The 26914-nt window shown below is 46.1% G+C and overlaps 1 protein-coding gene and 1 long non-coding RNA gene across 2 annotated transcripts in view; both read right to left on the reverse strand.

Annotated features, from left to right (window-relative positions):
• LOC139382688 (WD repeat domain 62) overlaps window positions 1-26914 on the reverse strand; it is a 61052-nt gene that overhangs the window by 14833 nt on the left and 19305 nt on the right. Inside the window, exons 12-24 of the mRNA XM_071126780.1 lie at window positions 26743-26834; window positions 26149-26274; window positions 25552-25622; window positions 20443-20564; window positions 12532-12607; window positions 12316-12427; window positions 12000-12063; window positions 11778-11903; window positions 6705-6808; window positions 6456-6523; window positions 2474-2815; window positions 2198-2328; window positions 315-418 (exon numbers count right to left, since the gene is read on the reverse strand). Coding sequence (XP_070982881.1) covers window positions 315-418; window positions 2198-2328; window positions 2474-2815; window positions 6456-6523; window positions 6705-6808; window positions 11778-11903; window positions 12000-12063; window positions 12316-12427; window positions 12532-12607; window positions 20443-20564; window positions 25552-25622; window positions 26149-26274; window positions 26743-26834 — 1538 coding nt within the window. The remainder of the gene's footprint in view (window positions 1-314; window positions 419-2197; window positions 2329-2473; window positions 2816-6455; window positions 6524-6704; window positions 6809-11777; window positions 11904-11999; window positions 12064-12315; window positions 12428-12531; window positions 12608-20442; window positions 20565-25551; window positions 25623-26148; window positions 26275-26742; window positions 26835-26914) is intronic.
• LOC139382689 (uncharacterized) lies at window positions 18526-19120 on the reverse strand. The gene is made up of 3 exons (XR_011628650.1): window positions 19065-19120; window positions 18613-18646; window positions 18526-18568 (listed from the first exon to the last, which is right to left on the reverse strand). It is a non-coding gene; the product is annotated as an uncharacterized lncRNA (long non-coding RNA).

The raw sequence follows: 26914 nt of genomic DNA on the forward strand, positions 1-26914 counted from the left end.
GTAGTGGTATATTAGTGTAGTGGTAGTGGTATATTAGTGTAGTGGTAGTAGTATATTAGTGTAGTGGTAGTAACAGTATTATATTAGTGTAGTGGTAGTGGTATATTAGTGTAGTGGTAGTAGTATATTAGTGTAGTGGTAGTAGTATATTAGTGTAGTGGTAGTAGTATATTAGTGTAGTGGTAGTAGTATATTAGTGTAGTGGTAGTATTGTAGTAGTATATTAGTATATGTAGTGGTGTTAGTAGAGTAGTAGTATTATGGTAGAGCAGTGGTAGTAATTGTACTATAGTAGTCGTGTGTACTAGTCCTACCATCCTGGGGTTGGTCCTGGCTCTCTGCAGAACCAACACAACAGGCGCTGTCTGGACTCAGCTCGTCCTCTCCTCCCCAGCCCTGCTGCCGCTGGCCAAACTCACTGCGCACACACACACACACACACACAGGGGCAAAAAAGTATTTAGTCAGCCACCAATTGTGCAAGTTCTCCCACTTAAAAAGATGAGAGAGGCCTGTAATTTTCATTGTAGGTACACTTAAACTATGACAGACAAAATGAGAAAGAAAAATCCAGAAAATCACATTGTAGGATTTTTAATGAATTTATTTGCAAATTATGGTGGAAAATAAGTATTTGGTCAATAACAAAAGTTTCTCAATACTTTGTTATATACCCTTTGTTGGCAATGACAGAGGTCAAACGTTTTCTGTAAGTCTTCACAAGGTTTTCACACACTGTTGCTGGTATTTTGGCCCATTCCTCCATGCAGATCTCCTCTAGAGCAGTGATGTTTTGGGGCTGTTGCTGGGCAACACAGACTTTCAACTCCCTCCAAAGATTTTCTATGGGGTTGAGATCTGGAGACTGGCTAGGCCACTCCAGGACCTTGAAATGCTTCTTACGAAGCCACTCCTTCGTTGCCCGGGTGGTGTGTTTGGGATCATTGTCATGCTGAAAGACCCAGCCATGTTTCATCTTAAATGCCCTTGCTGATGGAAGGAGGTTTTCACTCAAAAATCTCACGATACATGGCCCTATTCATTCTTTCCTTTACACGGATCAGTCGTCCTGGTCCCTTTGCAGAAAAACAGCCCCAAAGCATGATGTTTCCACCCCCATGCTTCACAGTAGGTACGGTGTTCTTGTTCTTTGGATGCAACTCAGCATTCTTTGTCCTCCAAACACGACGAGTTGAGTTTTTACCAAAAAGTTATATTTTGGTTTCATCTGACCATATGACATTCTCCCAATCTTCTTCTGGATCATCCAAATACTCTCTAGCAAACTTCAGACGGGCCTGGACATGTACTGGCTTAAGCAGGGGGACACGTCTGGCACTGCAGGATTTGAGTCCCTGGCGGCGTAGTGTGTTACTGATGGTAGGCTTTGTTACTTTGGTCCCAGCTCTCTGCAGGTCATTCACTAGGTCCCCCCGTGTGGTTCTGGGATTTTTGCTCACCGTTCTTGTGATCATTTTGACCCCACGGGGTGAGATCTTGCGTGGAGCCCCAGATCGAGGGAGATTATCAGTGGTCTTGTATGTCTTCCATTTCCTAATAATTGCTCCCACAGTTGATTTCTTCAAACCAAGCTGCTTACCTATTGCAGATTCAGTCTTCCCAGCCTGGTGCAGGTCTACAATTTTGTTTCTGGTGTCCTTTGACAGCTCTTTGGTCTTGGCCATAGTGGAGTTTAGAGTGTGACTGTGAAGTTGTGGACAGGTGTCTTTTATACTGATAACAAGTTCAAACAGGTGCCATTAATACAGGTAACGAGTGGAGGACAGAGGAGCCTCTTAAAGAAGAAGTTACAGGTCTGTGAGAGCCAGAAATCTTGCTTATTTGTAGGTGACCAAATACTTATTTTCCACCATAATTTGCAAATAAATTCATAAAAAATCCTACAATGTGATTTTCTGGATTTTTTTTCTCTAATTTTGTCTGTCACGGTTGACGTGTACCTATGATAAAAAGATCAGAGGCCTGTAATTTGTAAGTGGGAGAACTTGCACAATTGGTGGCTGACTAAATACTTTTTTGCCCCACTGTATGTATGTATGTACGTATATATACACACACACACAAAGCAGCCCTACATAAACAACTATAACCTCATACACAAAGCGTCCCCACATCCAACTAATTTTGAGAGAAACAGTAACTAGATGTCCAACCAGACAGATCCACTCTGACTCACCCCTCTCCTCCTCCAGTGGACAGCGTGGTGCTGTTAGCCGGGTAAAGAACGTAGCTACTGAGGCCTGGACCAAACATGTCGTCACTGTCCGGTAGGGCCAGGAACCCGGGCCTCTGAAGAGACCCAGAACCCTAAATAATTACAAATATATGTGTTTTTTGTCTGGACTGAGTGATAACAATATGGAACCTACAACATACCACGTCTGAGATAAACAAAAAAAATTAAAAAAATGTTTTTTTTTAGTTTTGAGTGAAGTATCTCTTTAAAACAGACCTGATCTTCGTTGTCGTCATCCTCCACCACATCTTCCTCCTCCTCCACCACATCTTCCTCCTCCTCCACCACTGCCACATCTTCCTCCTCCTCCTCTCCAAGCAGGCTGTCCAGGCTCTGAGGGTGGAAGTATGAATCTTCCTCCTCATCCTCCTCCTCCTCCTCCTCCTCTCCTGGTCCCTCTGCTCTGCGGGGGGTGGGTGAGAGAGGGCGCTGCAGGCTGTGTGTCTCCAGGACAGAGCGGATGGCCAGGGGGTTGAGATGCTCTGCCCAGCGCCCGCGCGGCTGGAGGTGTGCTGCCTGGAGCTCGGCAGGGAGAACAGTGGTGCCTGCTGCAGGACCCTGACATAACAACGAGACCATCTCAAATCACAAGAAGGCTCTGTTAAAGTGCACAATGCCAACATAGCCCGAGAGGCAACATCCGACCATCAGAGTGAGGGAACTGCCACAAGACTGAGTCACAACACTTAACATACAGCCAGTGCTTTCAGAAGGTATTCATACCCCTCTACTTAACATACAGCCAGTGCTTTCAGAAGGTATTCATACCCCTCTACTTAACATACAGCCAGTGCATTCAGAAGGTATTCATACCCCTCTACTTAACATACAGCCAGTGCATTCAGAAGGTATTCATACCCCTCTACTTAACATACAACTAGTGCTTTCAGAAGGTATTCAAACCCCTCTACTTAACATACAGCCAGTGCATTCAGAAGGTATTCATACCCCTCTACTTAACACACAGCAGAAAGCTAAGCTACATAGGTATTCAAACCTCTGAGTCAATACGTTTGAATCCCCTTTGGCAGCGATTACAGCTGCAAGTCTTTCTGGGTAAGTCTATAAAGCCTCGTTTACACTGCAGACAAATTTAGTTTTGTTTTTGAATTATTGACTGTCCAAACAGCAAGTTACATGTGACCAAATCGGATGTGTGCGTTCAGACAGCAGTCATTTACTGACAAGACAAGTTGTCATAGTAACAACGGGTGACAACAATGCCTGCCACGGACACGTCTCAGTTCTGAATGTTCTAAATCAAAGCGTAAGAACACTTTTTAAAGCCTCAAAAGGGATAAGACGATCCAACTGTCATAACGAGTCCTTTTCGGCTAGCCACAGCGGTCACTTCGCAAGCTAGCTCTTAAGCTTTCTGACACACACACACACACGCACACTAATTTCTTTGTAAACCATTAACAAGCTAGTTAGCTAACATACCACGTGTTCCTGTCAAAGTGTCAATGGAGTGAGTAGCTAGCAAGCAACAAGTTGTGCTGAATAACAGTCGAAAAAAAACCAAACACTTAAAATAAAATCAAATCAGATTTGACCGATCAGACAAGTCACAGATTTATATCTGACACCGGCAAAGGTGGTTTTAAATGGGATCTGATAATTCAAGCCACATGTGCTTTTTGGCTGTTCAGGCTGCAGGAAAAAGGATTGATGTGCAAATCGATAGGATTGGAGACAGTTCAAACTGCCAAGGTGAACGCGGCTAAAGAGCATTGAACACCTTCATTGTACATTTGCCCATTATTTTTTTTTCTCTCTAAATTCTTCAAGCTCTGACAAATTGGTTGTTGATCATTGCTAGACAACCATTTTAAAGTTTTGCCATAGATTTTCATGCAGCTTTATACTGAACAAAAATGGGAATGCAACCATTTTAAAATATATTTTTTTTAAATTAAAAGTTCATTCAAATAAATTAATTAGGACCTTGTCCTAATCTATGGATTTCACATGACTGGGCAGGGGTGCATCCTGGGAGGGCACAGGCCCACCGAATTAGCAGCCAGGCCCAACCAATCAGAATGAGTTTCTCCCCCCTCCCCCACATAGGAGCTGTATTAAAACACAGTTATACTTCAGCTACCCCCTGCTTTTTGTGCGTATGGAAGATTTCTGGGATTTTTATTTTAGCAGATGAAACCAACACTTTACATGTTGCATTTATATTTTTGTTGCGTTTATATTTTCGTTCGCTAAGTCAAAACTGTAACTCGGCCTCTCAGGAACATTCACTGTCTTCTTGGTAAGCAACTCCAGTGTAGATTTGGCCTTGTGTTAAAGGTTATTGTCCTGCTGAAAGGTGAATTCATCTCCCAGTGTCTGGTGGAAAGCATTATTTGCAGTTTTACTTTGTACAGGTTTTCCTTTTCACTCTGTCAATTAGGTTCGTATTGTGGAGTAACTACAATGCTGTTGATCGATCATCAGTTTTCTCCTATCACAGCCATTAAACTCTGTTTTATAGTCAACATTGGCCTCATGGTGAAATCCCTGAGCAGTTTCCTTCCTCTCCGGCAACTGAGTTAGGAAGGACGCCTGTATCTTTGTAGTGACTGGGTGTATTGATACACCATCCAAGGTGTAATTAATAACTTCACCTTGCTCAAAGGGATATTCAATGTGCTTTTTAAAAATGTATTCTTACCCATCTACCAACAGGTGCCCTTCTTTCAAGGTATTGGAAAACCTCCCTGGTCTTTGTGGTTGAATCTATATTTGAAATTCACTGTTCGACTGAGGGACCTTACAGATAATTGTATGCGTGGGGTACGGAGATGAGGTAGTCATTCACAAATCATGTTAAACACTATTATTACACACAGAGAACCTGCAATTTATCACGTGACTTGTTAAGCAAGTCTTTACTCCTGAACGTATTTAGGCTTGCCATAACAAAAGGTGTTGAATACTTATCGACTCAAGATATTTCAGCTTTTCATTTTTCCCCATTTTTTAAAAACATTAAAAAAAATGGAAATCCACTGACATTATGGGATGTGAAGTCCAGGGACATGTTTGTTGATGTTGAAAGTGAATAAAACATTCAGACTGTAACAACAAAATGGAGGCACCAACTGGTGAAGGCAGGGAGAGCCAGTGGTGCCTGCTGCAGGACCCTGACATAACAACGAAGGCACCAACTGGACTGGTGGAGGCACCAACTGGACTGAACTGGTGGAGGCACCAACTAGACTGAACTGGTGGAGGCACCAACTAGACTGAACTGGTGGAGGCACCAACTAGACTGAACTGGTGGAGGAACCAACTGGACTGGTGGAGGAACCAACTGGACTGGTGGAGGAACCAACTGGACTGGTGGAGGAACCAACTGGACTGGTGGAGGCACCAACTGGACTGGTGGAGGTACCAACTGGTGAAGGCACCAACTGGACTGGTGGAGGCACCAACTGGTGAAGGCACCAACTGAACTGGTGGAGGCACCAACTGGTGCTTAGTTCTAACAGTTTACATTCCGTGTCTTAATTCATTTTTTTATTTACCCTTTATTTAACTAGGCAAGTCAGTTTAGAACAAATTATTATTTTACAATGACGGCCTACCGGGGAATAGTGGGTTAACTTGTTCAAGGGCAGAACAACAGATGTTTACCTTGTCAGCTCGGGGGATTTGATCTTGCAACCTTTCGGTTACTAGTCCAACGCTCTAACCACTAGGCAACCCTGCCACCCCCAGGCTAGTATTAATCTTATCCAGGCTACTATTAATCTTATCCAGGCTAGTATTAATCTTATCCAGGCTACTATTAATCTTATCCAGGCTACTATTAATCTTATCCAGGCTAGTATTAATCTTATCCAGGCTACTATTAATCTTATCCAGGCTACTATTAATCTTATCCAGGCTAGTATTAATCTTATCCAGGCTACTATTAATCTTATCCAGGCTACTATTAATTTTATCCAGGCTACTATTAATTTTATCCAGGCTAGTATTAAGACAATTCCCAGAGATATTGGTCCATCAGGGCTATTTAATTCCGGACATGGAGAGCCAAAAACATTTGGTTATTTGTTTCGTTTCTACCGGTAGTTAATTGAATTAGTCCCCGATTAGAAGGAGAGGGGATGAAAACCAGCAGTGTGGTGCTGGTGTGGTGCCCTCCAGGACAGGATTTGGGCAACCCTGAAATAGACTATATGGTTTCGGGAAGACTCACCAGTTTCCTGGCCCACATGGGCAGTTTGCCGTTGGTCTGTGGAACCATGGGGTCTAGAGCAAGGCAGTCTGGAGGAGACACATTGATGTTAAAACATTGATTAAAGCCCAAAGTCTGTTGCAAATTCCAACAATTTCCCTTTCTCTGAGCTTGTGGCATGGCGAATCGTTGTTAAATCGCAAATTGACTTTTTAAAAATGTATTCAATTCCACACTCTTATGTCCCTAAGTTAATATGAGCGGACTCACCATGAGTGATGTCACATCTAGCAGGAGTCCTGGGATCATCTTCCTCCTCTTCCTCTCCTGCCTGGGGGAGGTGGCCCAATGGCACAGTAATGAAGGTCTCTCTCCTGGACAAAGAGAAAGTGACACCTCGCACAGGTTACCTCACACAGGTTACCTCACACAGGTTACCTCACACAGGTTACCTCACACAGGTTACCTCAGTGTTCTCTCTGTTATTATCTATGCATCGTAATTTTAATAACTTTACCTACATGTACATATTACCTCAATGTGTGCTCCCACACATCGACTCTGTACCGTAACACCCTGTATATAGCCTCCACGTTGACTCGGTACCGTAACACCCTGTATATAGCCTCCACATTGAGTCTGTACCGGTACCCCCTGTATATAGTCTCCACATTGACTCTGTACCGGTACCCCCTGTATATAGCCTCCACATTGACTCTGTACCGGTACCCCCTGTATATAGTCTCCACATTGACTCTGTACCGGTACCCCCTCTTTATAGCCTCCACATTGACTCTGTACCGGTACCCCCTGAATATAGCCTCCACATCGACTCTGTACCGGTACCCCCTGTATATAGCCTCCACATTGACTCTGTATCGGTACCCCCTGTATATAGCCTCCACATTGACTCTGTATCGGTACCCCCTGTATATAGCCTCCACATTGACTCTGTACCGGTACCCCCTGTATATAGCCTCCACATTGACTCTGTACCGGTACCCCCTGTATATAGTCTCCACATTGACTCTGTACCGGTACCCCCTGTATATAGCCTCCACATTGACTCTGTACCGGTACCCCCTGTATATAGTCTCCACATTGACTCTGTATCGGTACCCCCTGTATATAGCCTCCACATTGACTCTGTACCGGTACCCCCTGTATATAGCCTCCACATTGACCCTGTACCGGTACCCCCTGTATATAGCCTCCACATTGACTCTGTACCGGTACCCCCTGTATATAGCCTCCACATTGACTCTGTACCGGTACCCCCTGTATATAGTCTCCACATTGACTCTGTACCGGTACCCCCTGTATATAGCCTCCACATTGACTCTGTACCGGTACCCCCTGTATAAAGCCTCCACATTGACTCTGTACCGGTACCCCCTGTATATAGCCTCCACATTGACTCTGTACCGGTACCCCCTGTATATAGCCTCCACATTGACTTTGTACCGGTACCCCCTGAACTGTCTGGGAAATCCTCCTGGTCCCTAGTAAACGGTTAGTGTGACAAAACATTAAAAAAATATTAATAACAAGAACAATATTGAGTTGCCCGTTGTCGTCCCTAATGCCCGTTATCGTGCCATTCGTCCACCTCCATCACCTCATGTTTCAGCATGATAACACACAGCACCATGTCGCAAGGATCTGTACACAATTCCTGCACGCTGAAAATGTCCCAGGTCTTCCATGTTCTGCATAGTTACCAGTCACCCATTGAGCACGTTTGGGATGCTCTGGATCGATGTGTACGACTGGTTCTGAACCAACCCCCCCACCTTTCTTTTTTTTTTAAAGGTATCTGTGACCAACAGATGCAAATCTGTATTCCCAGACGAATATATAAAAAGACGCAACCATTTCAAAGACGCTACTGAGTTATAGTTCATATAAGGAAATCAGTTCATTAGGCCATCATCTATGGATTTCACAAAATGCATCTGATGGTGACAGATACCTTAACAAAACAAAAAAAAATGCAAGGGTGTGGATCAGAAAACCAGTCAGTATCTGGTGTGGATCAGAAAACCAGTCAGTATCTGGTGTGGATCAGAAAACCAGTCAGTATCTGGTGTGGATCAGAAAACCAGTCAGTATCTGGTGTGGATCAGAAAACCAGTCAGTATCTGGTGTGGATCAGAAAACCAGTCAGTATCTGGTGTGGATCAGAAAACCAGTCAGTATCTGGTGTGGATCAGAAAACCAGTCAGTATCTGGTGTGGATCAGAAAACCAGTCAGTATCTGGTGTGGATCAGAAAACCAGTCAGTATCTGGTGTGGATCAGAAAACCAGTCAGTATCTGGTGTGGATCAGAGAACCAGTCAGTATCTGGTGTGGATCAGAGAACCAGTCAGTATCTGGTGTGGATCAGAAAACCAGTCAGTATCTGGTGTGGATCAGAAAACCAGTCAGTATCTGGTGTGGATCAGAAAACCAGTCAGTATCTGGTGTGGATCAGAAAACCAGTCAGTATCTGGTGTGGATCAGAAAACCAGTCAGTATCTGGTGTGGATCAGAAAACCAGTCAGTATCTGGTGTGGATCAGAAAACCAGTCAGTATCTGGTGTGGATCAGAAAACCAGTCAGTATCTGGTGTGGATCAGAAAACCAGTCAGTATCTGGTGTGGATCAGAAAACCAGTCAGTATCTGGTGTGGATCAGAAAACCAGTCAGTATCTGGTGTGGATCAGAAAACCAGTCAGTATCTGGTGTGGATCAGAAAACCAGTCAGTATCTGGTGTGGATCAGAAAACCAGTCAGTATCTGGTGTGGATCAGAAAACCAGTCAGTATCTGGTGTGGATCAGAAAACCAGTCAGTATCTGGTGTGGATCAGAAAACCAGTCAGTATCTGGTGTGGATCAGAAAACCAGTCAGTATCTGGTGTGGATCAGAAAACCAGTCAGTATCTGGTGTGGATCAGAAAACCAGTCAGTATCTGGTGTGGATCAGAAAACCAGTCAGTATCTGGTGTGGATCAGAAAACCAGTCAGTATCTGGTGTGGATCAGAAAACCAGTCAGTATCTGGTGTGGATCAGAAAACCAGTCAGTATCTGGTGTGGATCAGAAAACCAGTCAGTTTCTGGTGTGGATCAGAAAACCAGTCAGTATCTGGTGTGGATCAGAAAACCAGTCAGTATCTGGTGTGGATCAGAAAACCAGTCAGTATCTGGTGTGGATCAGAAAACCAGTCAGTATCTGGTGTGGATCAGAAAACCAGTCAGTATCTGGTGTGGATCAGAAAATCAGTCAGTATCTGGTGTGGATCAGAGAACCAGTCAGTATCTGGTGTGGATCAGAAAACCAGTCAGTATCTGGTGTGGATCAGAAAACCAGTCAGTTTCTGGTGTGGATCAGAAAACCAGTCAGTTTCTGGTGTGATCAGAGAACCAGTCAGTATCTGGTGTGGATCAGAGAACCAGTCAGTATCTGGCGTGGATCAGAAAACCAGTCAGTTTCTGGTGTGATCAGAGAACCAGTCAGTATCTGGTGTGGATCAGAGAACCAGTCAGTATCTGGCGTGGATCAGAGAACCAGTCAGTATCTGGTGTGATCAGAGAACCAGTCAGTATATGCTGTCACCACCATTTGCCTCATGCATCTCCTTCTCATAGAGTTGATCAGGCTGTTGATTGTGGCCTGTGGAATGTTGTCCCCACTCCTCTTCAACGGCTGTACAAGGTTGCTGGATATTGGTGGGAACTGGAAACATTACTGAGATCTTTTATTTCATTACATGTTGCGTTTACACAGTTGAAGTCGGAAGTTTACATACACCTTAGCCAAATACATTTAAACTCTGTTTTTTACAATTCCTGACATTTAACCCTAGTAAAAAGTCCGTTTTAGGCCAAATCACCACTTCATTTTAAGAAAGTGAAATGTTAGAATAATAGTAGAGAGAATTATTTCTTTCAGCTTTTATTTCTTTCATCACATTCCCAGTGGGTCAGAAGTTTACATGCACTCAATTGGTATTTGGTAGCATTGCGTTAAAATTGCTTAATTTGGGTCAAACATTTCGGCTAGCCTTCCACAAGCTTCCCACAACAAGTTGCGTGAATTTTGACCCATTCCTCCTGACAGAGCTGGTGTAACTGAGTCAGGTTTGTAGGCCTCTTTGCGCACACACACCTTTTCAGTTCTGCCCACACATTTTCTATAGGATTGAGGTCAGGGCTTTGTGATGGCCACTCCAATACCTTGACTTTGTTGTCCTTAAGCCATTTTGCCACAACTTTGGAAGTATGCTTGGGGTCATTGTCCATTTGGAAGACCCATTTGTGACCAAGCTTTTCCTGCCTCATGACGCCATCTATTTTGTGAAGTGCACCAGTCCCTCCTGCAGCAAAAAAAACCCACAACATGATGCTGCCACCCCGGTGCTTCATGGTTGGGATGGTGTTCTTCGACTTGCAATCCTCCCCCCTTTTCCCTCGAAACATAACGATGGTCATTATGGCCAAACAGCTTTATTTTTGTTTCATCAGACCAGAGGACATTTCTCCAAAGAGTACCATATTTGTCCCCATGTGCAGCTTCAAACTGTACTCTGGCTTTTTTAATGGCGGTTTTGGAGCAGTGACTTCTTCCTTGCTGAAGCGGCCTTTCAGGTTATGTCGATATAGGACTCGTTTTACTGTGGATATAGATACTTTTGTACCGGTTTCCTCCAGCATCTTCACAAGGTCCTTTGCTGTTGTTCTGGGAATGATTTGCACTTTTCGTACCAAAGTACGTTAATCTCTAGGAGACAGAATAAGTCTCCTTCCTGAGTGGTATGACGGCTGCGTGGTCCCATGGTGTTTATACTTGCATACTATTGTTTGTACAGATGAACGTGGTACCTTCAAGCGTTTGGAAATTGCTCCCAAGGATGAACAAGACTTGAGGTCTACAATTTTCTTTCTGAGGTCTTGGCTCATTTATTTTGATTTTCCCATGATGTCAAGCAAAGAGGCACTGAGTTTGAAGGTAGGCCTTGAAATACAATCACAGGTACACCTCCAATTGACTCAAATGATGCCAATTAGCCTATCAAAAGCTTCTAAAGCCATGACATTACTTTCTGGAATTTTCCAAGCTGTTTAAAGGGACAGTCAACTTAGTGTATGTAAACTTCTGACCCACTGGAATTGTGATACAGTGAATTATAAGTGAAATAATCTGTCTTGTGTCATGCACAAAGTAGATGTGCCAACCGACTTGCCAAAACTAGTTTGTTAATAAAAAAAATGGTGGAGTGGTTGAAAAACGAGTTTTAATGACTCCATCCTAAGTGTATGTAAACTTCTGACATCAACTGTATTTCAGTTCAGTGTAGATACCGGATAAGATGCTCCTTGGTCGGAGCTTTGGCGGTAGTCGTCACTCCAGCTGTCCGTTTCCTCTCAGCCAGTCTCTTCCTCATAGAGTTAGTCATCTGGGAGTCCAGCCTCCACAGGAACACACAGCTAGACACAGACAAACACCGAACACAACTCAAACTGACTGGATCTGGAAACAGCCCTAATGTATATACATATAGTTCAGCTAAGAAGCATGTTTACCTGTCTCCAGATATGGTAATGAGGTGTCTGCAGTCCTGGCTGAACCTCATCCCAGTCACAATCTCTACAGAGAACAAGAAGAAGAAGAGGAGAGACATGCCACAGTCAGAGGGAGCAAAGAGACGGGAGGAAGAGGAGGAAAGAGACGGGAGGAAGAGGAGAAAAGAGACTGGAGGAAGAGGAGAAAAGAGACGGGAGGAAGAGGAGGAAAGAGACGGGAGGAAGAGGAAGAAAGAGACGGGAGGAAGAAAGAGACGGGAGGAAGAAAGAGACGGGAGGAAGAGGAGGAAAGAGATGGGAGGAAGAGTAGAGCTACCTGAGTGACCGAACAAGGTGGCCACACACTCTCCTGACTCATAGTCAAAGATACAGATGCTCTTATCAGAGCAGCTTGTTGCTAGGTAGATCCCAGCGGGGTCCATCTGAACCTAGTGGCACACAATGACAACAAACCATGGAATAAGAAACATTGACCTACAGTAGAAAGCTAATTAGACAGGTTGTGCCGTCAAATAGCGATGTCTCCTCTCACCTTCAGCAGTGTTCCTTCGTCACTTGTAGAACCTTTGAAACACTTCTTCATCTTGCCACTCTTCACGTTGTACACTCTACACAGGGGTCAGGGGTCACGATTAGGTACACTCCACACAGGGGTCAGGCACACTCCACACAGGGGTCAGGCACACTCCACACAGGGGTCAGGCACACTCCACACAGGGGTCAGGCACACTCCACACAGGGGAGGACACGAAGGCATTAGACCAGAGGTCATCAACTAGATTTAGCTGTGGGCTGATTTTTTTCTTGAGCAGTCGGTCAGGGGGCTAAATTGACCGCAAGAAGCTCAAACAATCACTTTAAACCTTACTGACATCTGTATTCGATCACATACAGAGTGTACAAAAAACATTCAGAACACCTGCTCTTCCCATGACATAGACTGACCAGGTGAATCCAGGTGAAAGATTTGATCCCTTATTGATGTCATTTGTTAAATCCACTTCAATCAGTGTGGAAGCAGAGGAGGAGGAGACGGGTTAAATCAGTGTGGAAGCAGAGGAGGAGGAGACGGGTTAAATCAGTGTGGAAGCCGAGGAGGAGGAGACGGGTTAAATCAGTGTGGAAGCCGAGGAGGAGGAGACGGGTTAAATCAGTGTGGAAGCCGAGGAGGAGGAGACGGGTTAAATCAGTGTGGAAGCCGAGGAGGAGGAGACGGGTTAAATCAGTGTGGAAGCCGAGGAGGAGGAGACGGGTTAAATCAGTGTGGAAGCCGAGGAGGAGGAGACGGGTTAAATCAGTGTGGAAGCCGAGGAGGAGGAGACGGGTTAAATCAGTGTGGAAGCCGAGGAGGAGGAGACGGGTTAAATCAGTGTGGAAGCCGAGGAGGAGGAGACGGGTTAAATCAGTGTGGAAGCCGAGGAGGAGGAGACGGGTTAAATCAGTGTGGAAGCCGAGGAGGAGGAGACGGGTTAAATCAGTGTGGAAGCCGAGGAGGAGGAGACGGGTTAAATCAGTGTGGAAGCCGAGGAGGAGGAGACGGGTTAAATCAGTGTGGAAGCCGAGGAGGAGGAGACGGGTTAAATCAGTGTGGAAGCCGAGGAGGAGGAGACGGGTTAAATCAGTGTGGAAGCCGAGGAGGAGGAGACGGGTTAAATCAGTGTGGAAGCAGAGGAGGAGGAGACGGGTTAAATCAGTGTGGAAGCAGAGGAGGAGGAGACGGGTTAAATCAGTGTGGAAGCAGAGGAGGAGGAGACGGGTTAAATCAGTGTGGAAGCAGAGGAGGAGGAGACGGGTTAAATCAGTGTGGAAGCAGAGGAGGAGGAGACGGGTTAAATCAGTGTGGAAGCAGAGGAGGAGGAGACGGGTTAAATCAGTGTGGAAGCAGAGGAGGAGGAGACGGGTTAAATCAGTGTGGAAGCAGAGGAGGAGGAGACGGGTTAAATCAGTGTGGAAGCAGAGGAGGAGGAGACGGGTTAAATCAGTGTGGAAGCAGAGGAGGAGGAGACGGGTTAAATCAGTGTGGAAGCAGAGGAGGAGGAGACGGGTTAAATCAGTGTGGAAGCAGAGGAGGAGGAGACGGGTTAAATCAGTGTGGAAGCAGAGGAGGAGGAGACGGGTTAAATCAGTGTGGAAGCAGAGGAGGAGGAGACGGGTTAAATCAGTGTGGAAGCAGAGGAGGAGGAGACGGGTTAAATCAGTGTGGAAGCAGAGGAGGAGGAGACGGGTTAAATCAGTGTGGAAGCAGAGGAGGAGGAGACGGGTTAAATCAGTGTAGAAGAAGAGGAGGAGGAGACGGGTTAAATCAGTGTAGAAGAAGAGGAGGAGACGGGTTAAATCACTGTAGAAGAAGAGGAGGAGACGGGTTAAATCAGTGTAGAAGAAGAGGAGGAGACGGGTTAAATCAGTGTAGAAGAAGAGGAGGAGACGGGTTAAATCAGTGTAGAAGAAGAGGAGGAGACGGGTTAAATCAGTGTAGAAGAAGAGGAGGAGACGGGTTAAATCAGTGTAGAAGAGTAGGAGGAGACGGGTTAAATCAGTGTAGAAGAGTAGGAGGAGACGGGTTAAATCAGTGTAGAAGAAGAGGAGGAGACGGGTTAAATCAGTGTAGAAGAAGAGGAGGAGACGGGTTAAATCAGTGTAGAAGAAGAGGAGGAGACGGGTTAAATCAGTGTAGAAGAAGAGACGGGTTAAATCAGTGTAGAAAGGAGACGGGTTAAATCAGTGTAGAAGAGGAGACGGGTTAAATCAGTGTAGAAGAGGAGACGGGTTAAATCAGTGTAGAAGAAGAGGAGACGGGTTAAATCAGTGTAGAAGAAGAGGAGGAGACGGGTTAAATCAGTGTAGAAGAGGAGGAGACGGGTTAAATCAGTGTAGAAGAGGAGACGGGTTAAATCAGTGTAGAAGAGGAGACGGGTTAAATCAGTGTAGAAGAGGAGACGGGTTAAATCAGTGTAGAAGAGGAGACGGGTTAAATCAGTGTAGAAGAAGAGGAGACGGGTTAAATCAGTGTAGAAGAAGAGGAGACGGGTTAAATCAGTGTAGAAGAAGAGGAGACGGGTTAAATCAGTGTAGAAGAAGAGGAGACGGGTTAAATCAGTGTAGAAGAGGAGACGGGTTAAATCAGTGTAGAAGAGGAGACGGGTTAAATCAGTGTAGAAAGGAGACGGGTTAAATCAGTGTAGAAAGGAGACGGGTTAAATCAGTGTAGAAGAGGAGACGGGTTAAATCAGTGTAGAAGAGGAGACGGGTTAAATCAGTGTAGAAGAAGATGAGGAGACGGGTTAAATCAGTGTAGAAGAAGAGGAGGAGACGGGTTAAATCAGTGTAGAAGAGGAGACGGGTTAAATCAGTGTAGAAGAGGAGACGGGTTAAATCAGTGTAGAAGAAGAGACGGGTTAAATCAGTGTAGAAGAAGAGACGGGTTAAATCAGTGTAGAAGAAGAGACGGGTTAAATCAGTGTAGAAGAAGAGGAGGAGACGGGTTAAATCAGTGTAGGAGACGGGTTAAATCAGTGTAGAAGAAGAGGAGGAGACGGGTTAAATCAGTGTAGAAGAAGAGGAGACGGGTTAAATCAGTGTAGAAGAAGAGGAGGGGACGGGTTAAATCAGTGTAGAAGAAGAGGGGACGGGTTAAATCAGTGTAGAAGAAGAGGAGGAGACGGGTTAAATCAGTGTAGAAGAAGAGGAGGAGACGGGTTAAATCAGTGTAGAAGAAGAGGAAGAGACGGGTTAAATCAGTGTAGAAGAAGAGGAGGAGACGGGTTAAATCAGTGTAGAAGAAGAGGAGGAGACGGGTTAAATCAGTGTAGAAGAAGAGGAGGAGACGGGTTAAATCAGTGTAGAAGAAGAGGAGGAGACGGGTTAAATCAGTGTAGAAGAAGAGGAGGAGACGGGTTAAATCAGTGTAGAAGAAGAGGAGGAGACGGGTTAAATCAGTGTAGAAGAAGAGGAGGAGACGGGTTAAATCAGTGTAGAAGAAGAGGAGGAGACGGGTTAAATCAGTGTAGAAGAGGAGGAGGAGACGGGTTAAATCAGTGTAGAAGAGGAGGAGACGGGTTAAATCAGTGTAGAAGAGGAGACGGGTTAAATCAGTGTAGAAGAGGAGACGGGTTAAATCAGTGTAGAAGAGGAGACGGGTTAAATCAGTGTAGAAGAAGAGGAGGAGACGGGTTAAATCAGTGTAGAAGAAGAGGAGGAGACGGGTTAAATCAGTGTAGAAGAAGAGGAGGAGACGGGTTAAATCAGTGTGGAAGAAGAGGAGGAGACGGGTTAAATCAGTGTGGAAGAAGAGGAGGAGACAGGTTAAATCAGTGTGGAAGAAGAGGAGGAGACAGGTTAAATCAGTGTGGAAGAAGAGGAGGAGACAGGTTAAATCAGTGTAGAAGAAGAGGAGGAGACAGGTTAAATCAGTGTAGAAGAAGAGGAGACAGGTTAAATCAGTGTAGAAGAAGAGGAGGAGACGGGTTAAATCAGTGTAGAAGAGGAGGAGACAGGTTAAATCAGTGTAGAAGAAGAGGAGGAGACAGGTTAAATCAGTGTAGAAGAAGAGGAGACATGTTAAATCAGTGTAGAAGAAGAGGAGGAGACAGGTTAAATCAGTGTAGAAGAAGAGGAGACAGGTTAAATCAGTGTAGAAGAAGAGGAGACAGGTTAAATCAGTGTAGAAGAAGAGGAGACAGGTTAAATCAGTGTAGATAAAGGGGAGGATAAAGAAGGATTTTTAAGCTTCGAGACAGTGGACATGGATTGTGTTTGTGTGCCAATCAGGTGGTGAATAGGCAAACCAAAAGATTGAAGTTCCTTTGAACGGGGTATGGTAGTAGGTGCCAGGCGCATCGGTTTGTTTGCAACACTGCTGGGGTTTTTCCACGTGCAACAGTTTCCCCATGTGTGTCAAATAAGGTCCACCACCCAAAGGACATCCAGTCAACTAGACAACTGTGGGAAGCATTGGAGTCAACATGGGCCAGCATCCCTGTGGAACACATCTCTCGGTGTGCAAAACTGATAGAGACATACCCCAAGCGACTTACAGCTGTAATCGCAGTAAAAGGTGGCGCTACAAAGTATTAACTTAAGGGGGCTGAATAATTTTGCACGCCCAATTTTTCAGTTTTTGATTTGTTAAAAAAGTTTGAAATATCCAATAAATGTCGTTCCACTTCATGATTGTGTCCCACTTGTTGTTGATTCTTCACAAAAAAATACAGTTTTATATCTTTATGTTTGAAGCCTGAAATGTGGCAAAAGGTCGCAAAGTTCAAGGGGGCCGAATACTTTCGCAAGGCACTGTAAGTATTCAGACCCTTTACTCAGGACTTTGTTGAAGCACCTTTGGCAGTGATTACAGCCTCCAGTCTTCTTGGGTATGACGCTACAAGCTTGGAACACCTGTATTTGGGGAGTTTCTCCCATTCTTCTCTGCAGATCCTCTCAAGATCTGTCAGGTTGGACGGGGAACTTCACTGTACAGCTATTTTCAGGTCTGTTGGATCAGGTTCAAGTCTGTGCAACTCAAGGACATTCAGGGACCCGAAGCCACTCCTGCATTGTCTTGGCTGTGTGCTTAGGGTCAATGTCCTTTTGGCAAACTCCAAGTGAGCTGTCATGTGCCTTTGACCATCGGGGTCTTGGTCACCTCCCTGACTAAAGCCCTTCTCCCCCTGATTTCTCAGTTTGGCCGGGCGGTCTTGGTGGTTCCAAACTTCTTCCATTTAAGAATGATTGAGGCCACTGTGTTCTTGGGGACCTTCAATGCTGCAGGAATGTTTTGGTACCCTTCCCCAGATCTGTACCTCGACACAATCGTGTCTCGGAGCTCTACGGACAATTCCTTCAACCTCATGGCTTGGTTTTTGCTCTGAAATGCACTGTCAACTGTGGGACCTTATGTAGACAGGTGTGCGCCTTTCCAAATCATGTCCAATCAATTGAATTTATCACAGGTGTACTCCAATCAAGTTGTAGAAACATCTCAAGGATGATTAATGGAAACAGGATGCATCTGAGCTCAATTTCAAGTCTCAGAGAAGGGTCTGGATACTTATGTAAATAAGTTGTTGTTGTTTTATATTTTATTGGTAATTGAAGTGCGCTTTCAAATGCATAGTCAACTGAAGGCAGTCTTCATCAGCACATCACACACCACTATGCTATGAGCTGGAGGCCTTTTCATATAGCTACTTAATATGGTTTGCAACATGAAGGTTTCACTACATATTATGAGGTATGTTTTACCTTGCTTCAAAATAGCCTAGACAAAATCCAACCATATCCGTGGAGACAATTATTTTATACAGACTTTCATATACCATTGAAACCAGTTGTCTATTATTTTATAAAGACATATACCATTGAAACCAGTAGTCTAGAAATAAAATCACTCAAAATAGGCTAATATAACCGTGATTTGGCAACAAAGGATCATTAGCTTCCCCAAGCTTTAAATAAGTTGTGGATTGTTTTTAAAATCGTATTGCCTACAGTATATTTGGAAGCTGGGCCTACAGTCAGAAGGAAAGACAGCGTACTATTGGACAGCAAGCGAGACAAAATGTGTGTGAGTGTACCTGATATTCCTGTCCTGACAGGCGATGGTGGTGTGTGTGTGTACCTGATATTCCTGTCCTGACAGGCGGTGTGTGTACCTGATATTCCGGTCCTGACAGGCAGTGTGTGTGTACCTGATATTCCTGTCCTGACAGGCGGTGTGTGTGTGTACCTGATATTCCTGTCCTGACAGGCGATGGCGGTGTGTGTGTACCTGATATTCCTGTCCTGACAGGCGATGGCGGTGTGTGTGTACCTGATATTCCTGTCCTGACAGGCGATGGCGGTGTGTGTACCTGATATTTCCGTCCTGACAGGCGGTGTGTGTACCTGATATTCCTGTCCTGACAGGCGGTGTGTGTGTGTACCTGATATTCCTGTCCTGACAGGCGGTGTGTGTGTGTACCTGATATTCCGGTCCTGACAGGCGGTGTGTGTGTGTACCTGATATTCCTGTCCTGACAGGCGGTGTGTGTGTACCTGATATTCCTGTCCTGACAGGCGGTGTGTGTGTACCTGATATTCCTGTCCTGACAGGCGGTGTGTGTACCTGATATTCCTGTCCTGACAGGACAGTGTGTGTGTGTACCTGATATTCCTGTCCTGACAGGCGGTGTGTGTGTGTACCTGATATTCCTGTCCTGACAGGCGGTGTGTGTGTGTACCTGATATTCCTGTCCTGACAGGCGGTGTGTGTGTACCTGATATTCCTGTCCTGACAGGCGGTGTGTGTGTACCTGATATTCCTGTCCTGACAGGCGATGGCGGTGTGTGTACCTGATATTCCGGTCCTGAAAGGCGGTGTGTGTGTGTACCTGATATTCCTGTCCTGACAGGCGGTGTGTGTGTGTACCTGATATTCCGGTCCTGACAGGCGGTGTGTGTGTGTACCTGATATTCCTGTCCTGACAGGCGGTGTGTGTGTACCTGATATTCCTGTCCTGACAGGCGGTGTGTGTGTACCTGATATTCCTGTCCTGACAGGCGGTGTGTGTACCTGATATTCCTGTCCTGACAGGACAGTGTGTGTGTGTACCTGATATTCCTGTCCTGACAGGCGGTGTGTGTGTGTACCTGATATTCCTGTCCTGACAGGCGGTGTGTGTGTGTACCTGATATTCCTGTCCTGACAGGCGGTGTGTGTACCTGATATTCCTGTCCTGACAGGCGGTGTGTGTGTACCTGATATTCCTGTCCTGACAGGCGGTGTGTGTGTACCTGATATTCCTGTCCTGACAGGCGATGGCGGTGTGTGTACCTGATATTCCGGTCCTGACAGGCGGTGTGTGTGTACCTGATATTCCTGTCCTGACAGGCGATGGCGGTGTGTGTACCTGATATTCCGGTCCTGACAGGCGATGGCGGTGTGTGTACCTGATATTCCGGTCCTGACAGGCGATGGCGGTGTGTGTACCTGATATTCCGGTCCTGACAGGCGATGGCGGTGTGTGTACCTGATATTCCGGTCCTGACAGGCGATGGCGGTGTGTGTACCTGATATTCCGGTCCTGACAGGCGATGGCGGTGTGTGTACCTGATATTCCGATCCTGACAGGCGATGGCGGTGTGTGTACCTGATATTCCGGTCCTGACAGGCGATGGCGGTGTGTGTACCTGATATTCCAGTCCTGACAGGCGATGGCGGTGTGTGTACCTGATATTCCTGTCCTGACAGGCGATGGCGGTGTGTGTACCTGATATTCCTGTCCTGACAGGCGATGGTGGTGTGTGTACCTGATATTCCAGTCCTGACAGGCGATGGCAGTGTGTGTACCTGATATTCCTGTCCTGACAGGCGATGGCGGTGTGTGTACCTGATATTCCTGTCCTGACAGGCGATGGTGGTGTGTGTACCTGATATTCCGGTCCTGACAGGCGGTGTGTGTGTGTGTACCTGATATTCCGGTCCTGACAGGCGATGGCGGTGTGTGTGTGTGTAGCGTCCAGGTCCATATCATACAGAGTGGTCTTCTCTACTACGTGGTGACTACGGGCAAAGTTCAGACCCTCCGAAGACTGGAGGGGGGAGGGAGACAGAGACAGGGAGGGAGGGAGGGAGACAGAGAGGGGGGGGGAGGGAGGGAGACAGAGAGGGGGAGGGAGACAGAGAGAGGGAGGGAGGGAGACAGACAGAGAGGGAGGGAGGGAGACAGAGAGGGAGGGAGACAGAGAGGGAGGGAGACAGACAGGGAGGGAGACAGACAGGGAGGGAGACAGACAGGGAGGGAGACAGACAGGGAGGGAGACAGGGAGGGAGACAGACAGGGAGGGAGGGAGACAGACAGACAGGGAGGGAGGGAGACAGGGAGGGAGGGAGACAGGGAGACAGGGAGGGAGGGAGACAGGGAGGGAGGGAGGGAGGGAGACAGAGAGGGAGGGAGAGAGAGGGAGACAGAGAGACAGGGAGGGAGGGAGACAGAGAGGGAGGGAGGGAGACAGAGAGGGAGGGAGGGAGGGAGACAGACAGACAGGGAGGGAGGGAGACAGAGAGACAGGGAGGGAGGGAGACAGAGAGACAGGGAGGGAGGGAGACAGAGAGACATGGAGGGAGGGAGACAGAGAGACAGGGAGGGAGGGAGACAGAGAGACAGGGAGGGAGGGAGACAGAGAGACAGGGAGGGAGGGAGACAGAGAGACAGGGAGGGAGGGAGACAGAGAGACAGGGAGGGAGACAGACAGAGAGACAGGGAGGGAGACAGACAGAGAGACAGGGAGGGAGACAGAGAGACAGGGAGGGAGACAGAGAGACAGGGAGGGAGACAGACAGAGAGACAGGGAGGGAGACAGAGAGACAGGGAGGGAGACAGAGAGACAGGAAGACAGAGAGACAGACAGAGAGGGAGACAAGGGGGGAGACAGAGAGACAGACAGAGAGACAGACAGAGAGACAGACAGAGAGACAGACAGAGAGGGAGACAGAGAGGGAGACAGAGAGGGAGACAGAGAGGGAGACAGAGAGGGAGACAGAGAGGGAGACAGAGAGGGAGACAGAGGGAGACAGAGGGAGACAGAGAGGGAGACAGAGAGGGAGAGAGAGAGAGAGACAGGGAGACAGAGAGGGAGGGAGACAGAGAGGGAGGGAGACAGAGAGGGAGGGAGACAGAGAGGGAGGGAGACAGAGAGGGAGGGAGACAGAGGGGGAGGGAGACAGAGGGGGAGGGAGACAGGGGGGAGGGAGACAGAGAGACGGAGACAGAGAGAGGGAGGGAGGGAGACAGAGAGAGGGAGGGAGGGAGACAGAGAGAGGGAGGGAGGGAGACAGAGAGAGGGAGGGAGGGAGACAGAGAGAGGGAGGGAGGGAGACAGAGAGAGGGAGGGAGGGAGACAGAGAGGTGGGTTAATGCTGCAATTCAAACTTGAATGCATTTTAATTTGACCATTCAGACTATGTATTATACAGAGAGAGGGGTATATGACCATTCAGACTATATATTATATATAGAGAGGGGTATATGACCATTCAGACTATATATTATATATAGAGAGGGGTATATGACCATTCAGACTATATATTATACAGAGAGAGGGCTATATGACCATTCAGACTATATATTATACAGAGAGAGGGCTATATGACCATTCAGACTATATATTATATATAGAGAGGGGTATATGACCATTCAGACTATATATTATATATAGAGAGGGGTATATGACCATTCAGACTATATATTATATATAGAGAGGGGTATATGACCATTCAGACTATATATTATATATAGAGAGGGGTATATGACCATTCAGACTATATATTATATATAGAGAGGGGTATATGACCATTCAGACTATATATTATGCAGAGAGAGGGGTATATGACCATTCAGACTATATATTATATATAGAGAGGGGTATATGACCATTCAGACTATATATTATGCAGAGAGAGGGGTATATGACCATTCAGACTATATATTATACAGAGAGAGGGGTATATGACCATTCAGACTATATATTATATATAGAGAGGGGTATATGACCATTCAGACTATATATTATATATAGAGAGGGGTATATGACCATTCAGACTATATATTATGCAGAGAGAGGGGTATATGACCATTCAGACTATATATTATACAGAGAGAGGGGTATATGACCATTCAGACTATATATAGAGGGGTATATGACCATTCAGACTATATATATATATATAGAGGGGTATATGACCATTCAGACTATATATATATATATATATATATATATATATATATATAGAGAGGGGTATATGACCATTCAGACTATATATTATACAGAGAGAGGGGTATATGACCATTCAGACTATATATTATATAGAGGGGTATATGACCATTCAGACTATATATTATATAGAGAGGGGTATATGACCATTCAGACTATATATTATATATAGAGAGGGGTATATGACCATTCAGACTATATATTATACAGAGAGAGGGCTATATGACCATTCAGACTATATATTATATATAGAGAGGGGTATATGACCATTCAGACTATATATTATATATAGAGAGGGGTATATGACCATTCAGACTATATATTATACAGAGAGAGGGCTATATGACCATTCAGACTATATATTATACAGAGAGAGGGCTATATGACCATTCAGACTATATATTATATATAGAGAGGGCTATATGACCATTCAGACCATATATTATATATAGAGAGGGGTATATGACCATTCAGACTATATATTATATATAGAGAGGGGTATATGACCATTCAGACTATATATTATATAGAGAGAGGGCTATATGACCATTCAGACTATATATTATGCAGAGAGAGGGGTATATGACCATTCAGACTATATATTATGCAGAGAGAGGGGTATATGACCATTCAGACTATATATTATATATAGAGAGGGGTATATGACCATTCAGACTATATATTATACAGAGAGAGGGCTATATGACCATTCAGACTATATATTATGCAGAGAGAGGGGTATATGACCATTCAGACTATATATTATATATAGAGAGGGGTATATGACCATTCAGACTATATATATTATATATAGAGAGGGGTATATGACCATTCAGACTATATATTATATAGAGAGGGTAGAGAGTAAATAGAGAGGGTATATATTATATAGAGAGGGTAGAGGGTAAATAGAGAGGGTATATATTATATAGAGAGGGTAAATAGAGAGGGTATATATTATATAGAGAGGGTAAATAGAGGACATATACACAGCTCAAAAAAATAAAGGGAACACTAAAAATAAAGGGAACACTAAAAATAAAGGGAACACTAAAAATAAAGGGAACACTAAAAATAAAGGGAACACTAAAATAACACATCTTATGAATGTAATATTCTTATTAAATACTTTTTTCTTTAGATAGTTGAATGTGCTGACAACAAAATCACACAAAAATTATCAATGAAAATCAAATTTATCAACCATTGGAGGTCTGGATTTGGAGTCACAATGTCAAAATGAGGCTCAGTAGTGTGTGTGGCCTCCACGTGCCTGTATGACCTCCCTAAAACGCCTGGGCATGCTCCTGATGAGGTGGCGGATGGTCTCCTGAGGGATCTCCTCCCAGACCTGGACTAAAGCATCCGCCAACTCCTGGACAGCCTGTGGTGCAACGTGGCGTTGGTGGATGGAGCGAGACATGATGTCCCAGATGTGCTCAATTGGATTCAGGTCTGGGGAACGGGCGGGCCAGTCCATAGCATCAATGCCTTCCTCTTGCAAGAACTGCTGACACACTCCAGCCACATGAGGTCTAGCATTGTCTTGCATTAGGAGGAACCCAGGGCCAGCCGCACCAGGATATGGTCTCACAAGGGGTCTGAGGATCTCATCTCGGTACCTAATGGCAGTCAGGCTACCTCTGGCGAGCACATGGAGGGCTGTGCGGCCCCCCAAAGAAATGCCACCCCACACCATGACTGACCCACCGCCAAAACGGTCATGCTGGAGGATGTTGCAGGCAGCAGAACGTTCTCCACGGCGTCTCCAGACTGTCACGTCTGTCACGTGCTCAGTGCGAACCTGCTTTCATCTGTGAAGAGAACAGGGCGCCAGTGGCGAATTTGCCAATCTTGGTGTTCTCTGGCAAATGCCAAACGTCCTGCACGGTGTTGGGCTGTAAGCACAACCCCCACCTGTGGACGTCGGGCCCTCATACCACCCTCATGGCAGTGCTCCTCCTGCTCCTCCTTGCACAAAGGCGGAGGTAGCGGTCCTGCTGCTGGGTTGTTGCCCTCCTACGGCCTCCTCCACGTCTCCTGATGTACTGGCCTGTCTCCTGGTAGCGCCTCCATGCTCTGGACACTACGCTGACAGACACAGCAAACCTTCTTGCCACAGCTCGCATTGATGTTCCATCCTGGATGAGCTGCACTACCTGAGCCACTTGTGTGGGTTGTAGACTCCATCTCATGCTACCACTAGAGTGAAAGCACCGCCAGCATTCAAAAGTGACCAAAACATCAGCCAGGAAGCATAGGAACTGAGAAGTGGTCTGTGGTCACCACCTGCAGAACCACTCCTTTATTGGGGGTGTCTTGCTAATTGCCTATAATTTCCACCTGTTGTCTATTCCATTTGCACAACAGCATGTGACATTTATTGTCAATCAGTGTTGCTTCCTAAGAGGACAGTTTGATTTCACAGAAGTGTGATTGACTTGGAGTTACATTGTGTTGTTTAAGTGTTCCCTTTATTTTTTGGAGCAGTGTATATTATATAGAGAGGGAAGAGGGTAAATAGAGAGGATATATATTATATTGAGAGGGAAGAGGGTAAATAGAGGATATATATTATATAGAGAGGGAAGAGGGTAAATAGAGAGGATATATATTATATTGAGAGGGTCGAGGGTAAATAGAGAGGATATATATTATATTGAGAGGGTCGAGGGTAAATAGAGAGGATATATATTATATAGAGAGGGTCGAGGGTAAATAGAGGATATATATTATATAGAGAGGGAAGAGGGTAAATAGAGGATATATATTCTATAGAGAGGGTCGAGGGTAAATAGAGGTTCACCTGTTCAGCAGTGCGGAAGTAGATACTCTTATCAGCACCACAGCTCACCATGAGGACCTCTGGGCTGACTCCTACAACACACAAAAAAAACAGGCCGACACAAATCCCTAGTTAGATGTCTCTTCCCCAGCCTCCCCCACCATAGTACATGCACGTTGTCTGTTTGGGTTTCGTCTACTTCTCGTACGGTGTGTGTGTGTGTGTGTTAGGGCTGCAGGAAGCCTAGCAGTTAGAGCATTGGGTCAGTAACTGAAAGGTCGCTGGTTTGAATACACAAGGCGATAAAGGTGACCAACGTGTCGATGTGCCCTTGAGCAAGGCACTTGACCTTAATTTGCTCCGGGTGCCGTACTAGTATGGCTGACTCTGGAAACAACACCTCACTGTATTTTGGTTCTGTTATTTTGCGTGTGTGTGTGTTGTTCTCCGTGTGTGTGTGTGTGTGTGTTGTTCTCCGTGTGTGTGTGTGTGTGTGTGTTGTTCTCCGTGTGTGTGTGTGTTGTTCTCCGTGTGTGTGTGTGTTGTTCTCCGTGTGTGTGTGTGTGTGTGTGTGTGTGTGTGTTGTGTGTGTTGTTCTCCGTGTGTGTGTGTGTGTACCAGTGAACTTGATAGCGGTGATGGAGGCAGAGTGGTCATAGACGGTCTGCTCCAGACTGTAGCTCTTCTCCATGTTGAAGATGTGGATGAGACGGTCTCGACTGGCCGACGCCAGCAGGTGAAGCCCTGGAACAAACACCACGTTTCCATCCACTGTCATACCGTATATATAAATATAAATGCAGACAGACTGTTTGTAACACCCCCAGTCTCCCCGGGGGGGTCAGAACCCACCGCCCCGTCTCCCCGGGGGTCAGAACCCACCGCCCCGTCTCCCCGGGGGTCAGAACCCACCGCCCCGTCTCCCCGGGGGTCAGAACTCACCGCCCCGTCTCCCCGGGGGTCAGAACTCACCGCCCCGTCTCCCCGGGGGTCAGAACTCACCGCCCCGTCTCCCCGGGGGTCAGAACCCACCGCCCCGTCTCCCCGGGGGTCAGAACTCACCGCCCCGTCTCCCCGGGGGTCAGAACCCACCGCCCCGTCTCCCCGGGGGTCAGAACTCACTGCCCCGTCTCCCCGGGGGTCAGAACCCACCGCCCCGTCTCCCCAGGGGTCAGAACTCACCGCCCCGTCTCCCCAGGGGTCAGAACTCACCCGTCTCTGCAGGGGAGAACTCCAGACACAGCACCTCAGAGTCGTGGGCTTCAATCTTCTGCAGCTGATCCATGAACTGTAGACCAAATATACTGGACAGGAGAACACATGATATCTTAGTTGATGTGGTCATGTTGACTGTGTCTGTGTGTGTGTCTGTGTGTGTGTGTCT

The sequence above is a fragment of the Oncorhynchus clarkii genome, chromosome 24 (assembly GCF_045791955.1).
Source record: "Oncorhynchus clarkii lewisi isolate Uvic-CL-2024 chromosome 24, UVic_Ocla_1.0, whole genome shotgun sequence".
Classification (NCBI taxonomy): Eukaryota; Metazoa; Chordata; class Actinopteri; order Salmoniformes; family Salmonidae; genus Oncorhynchus; species Oncorhynchus clarkii.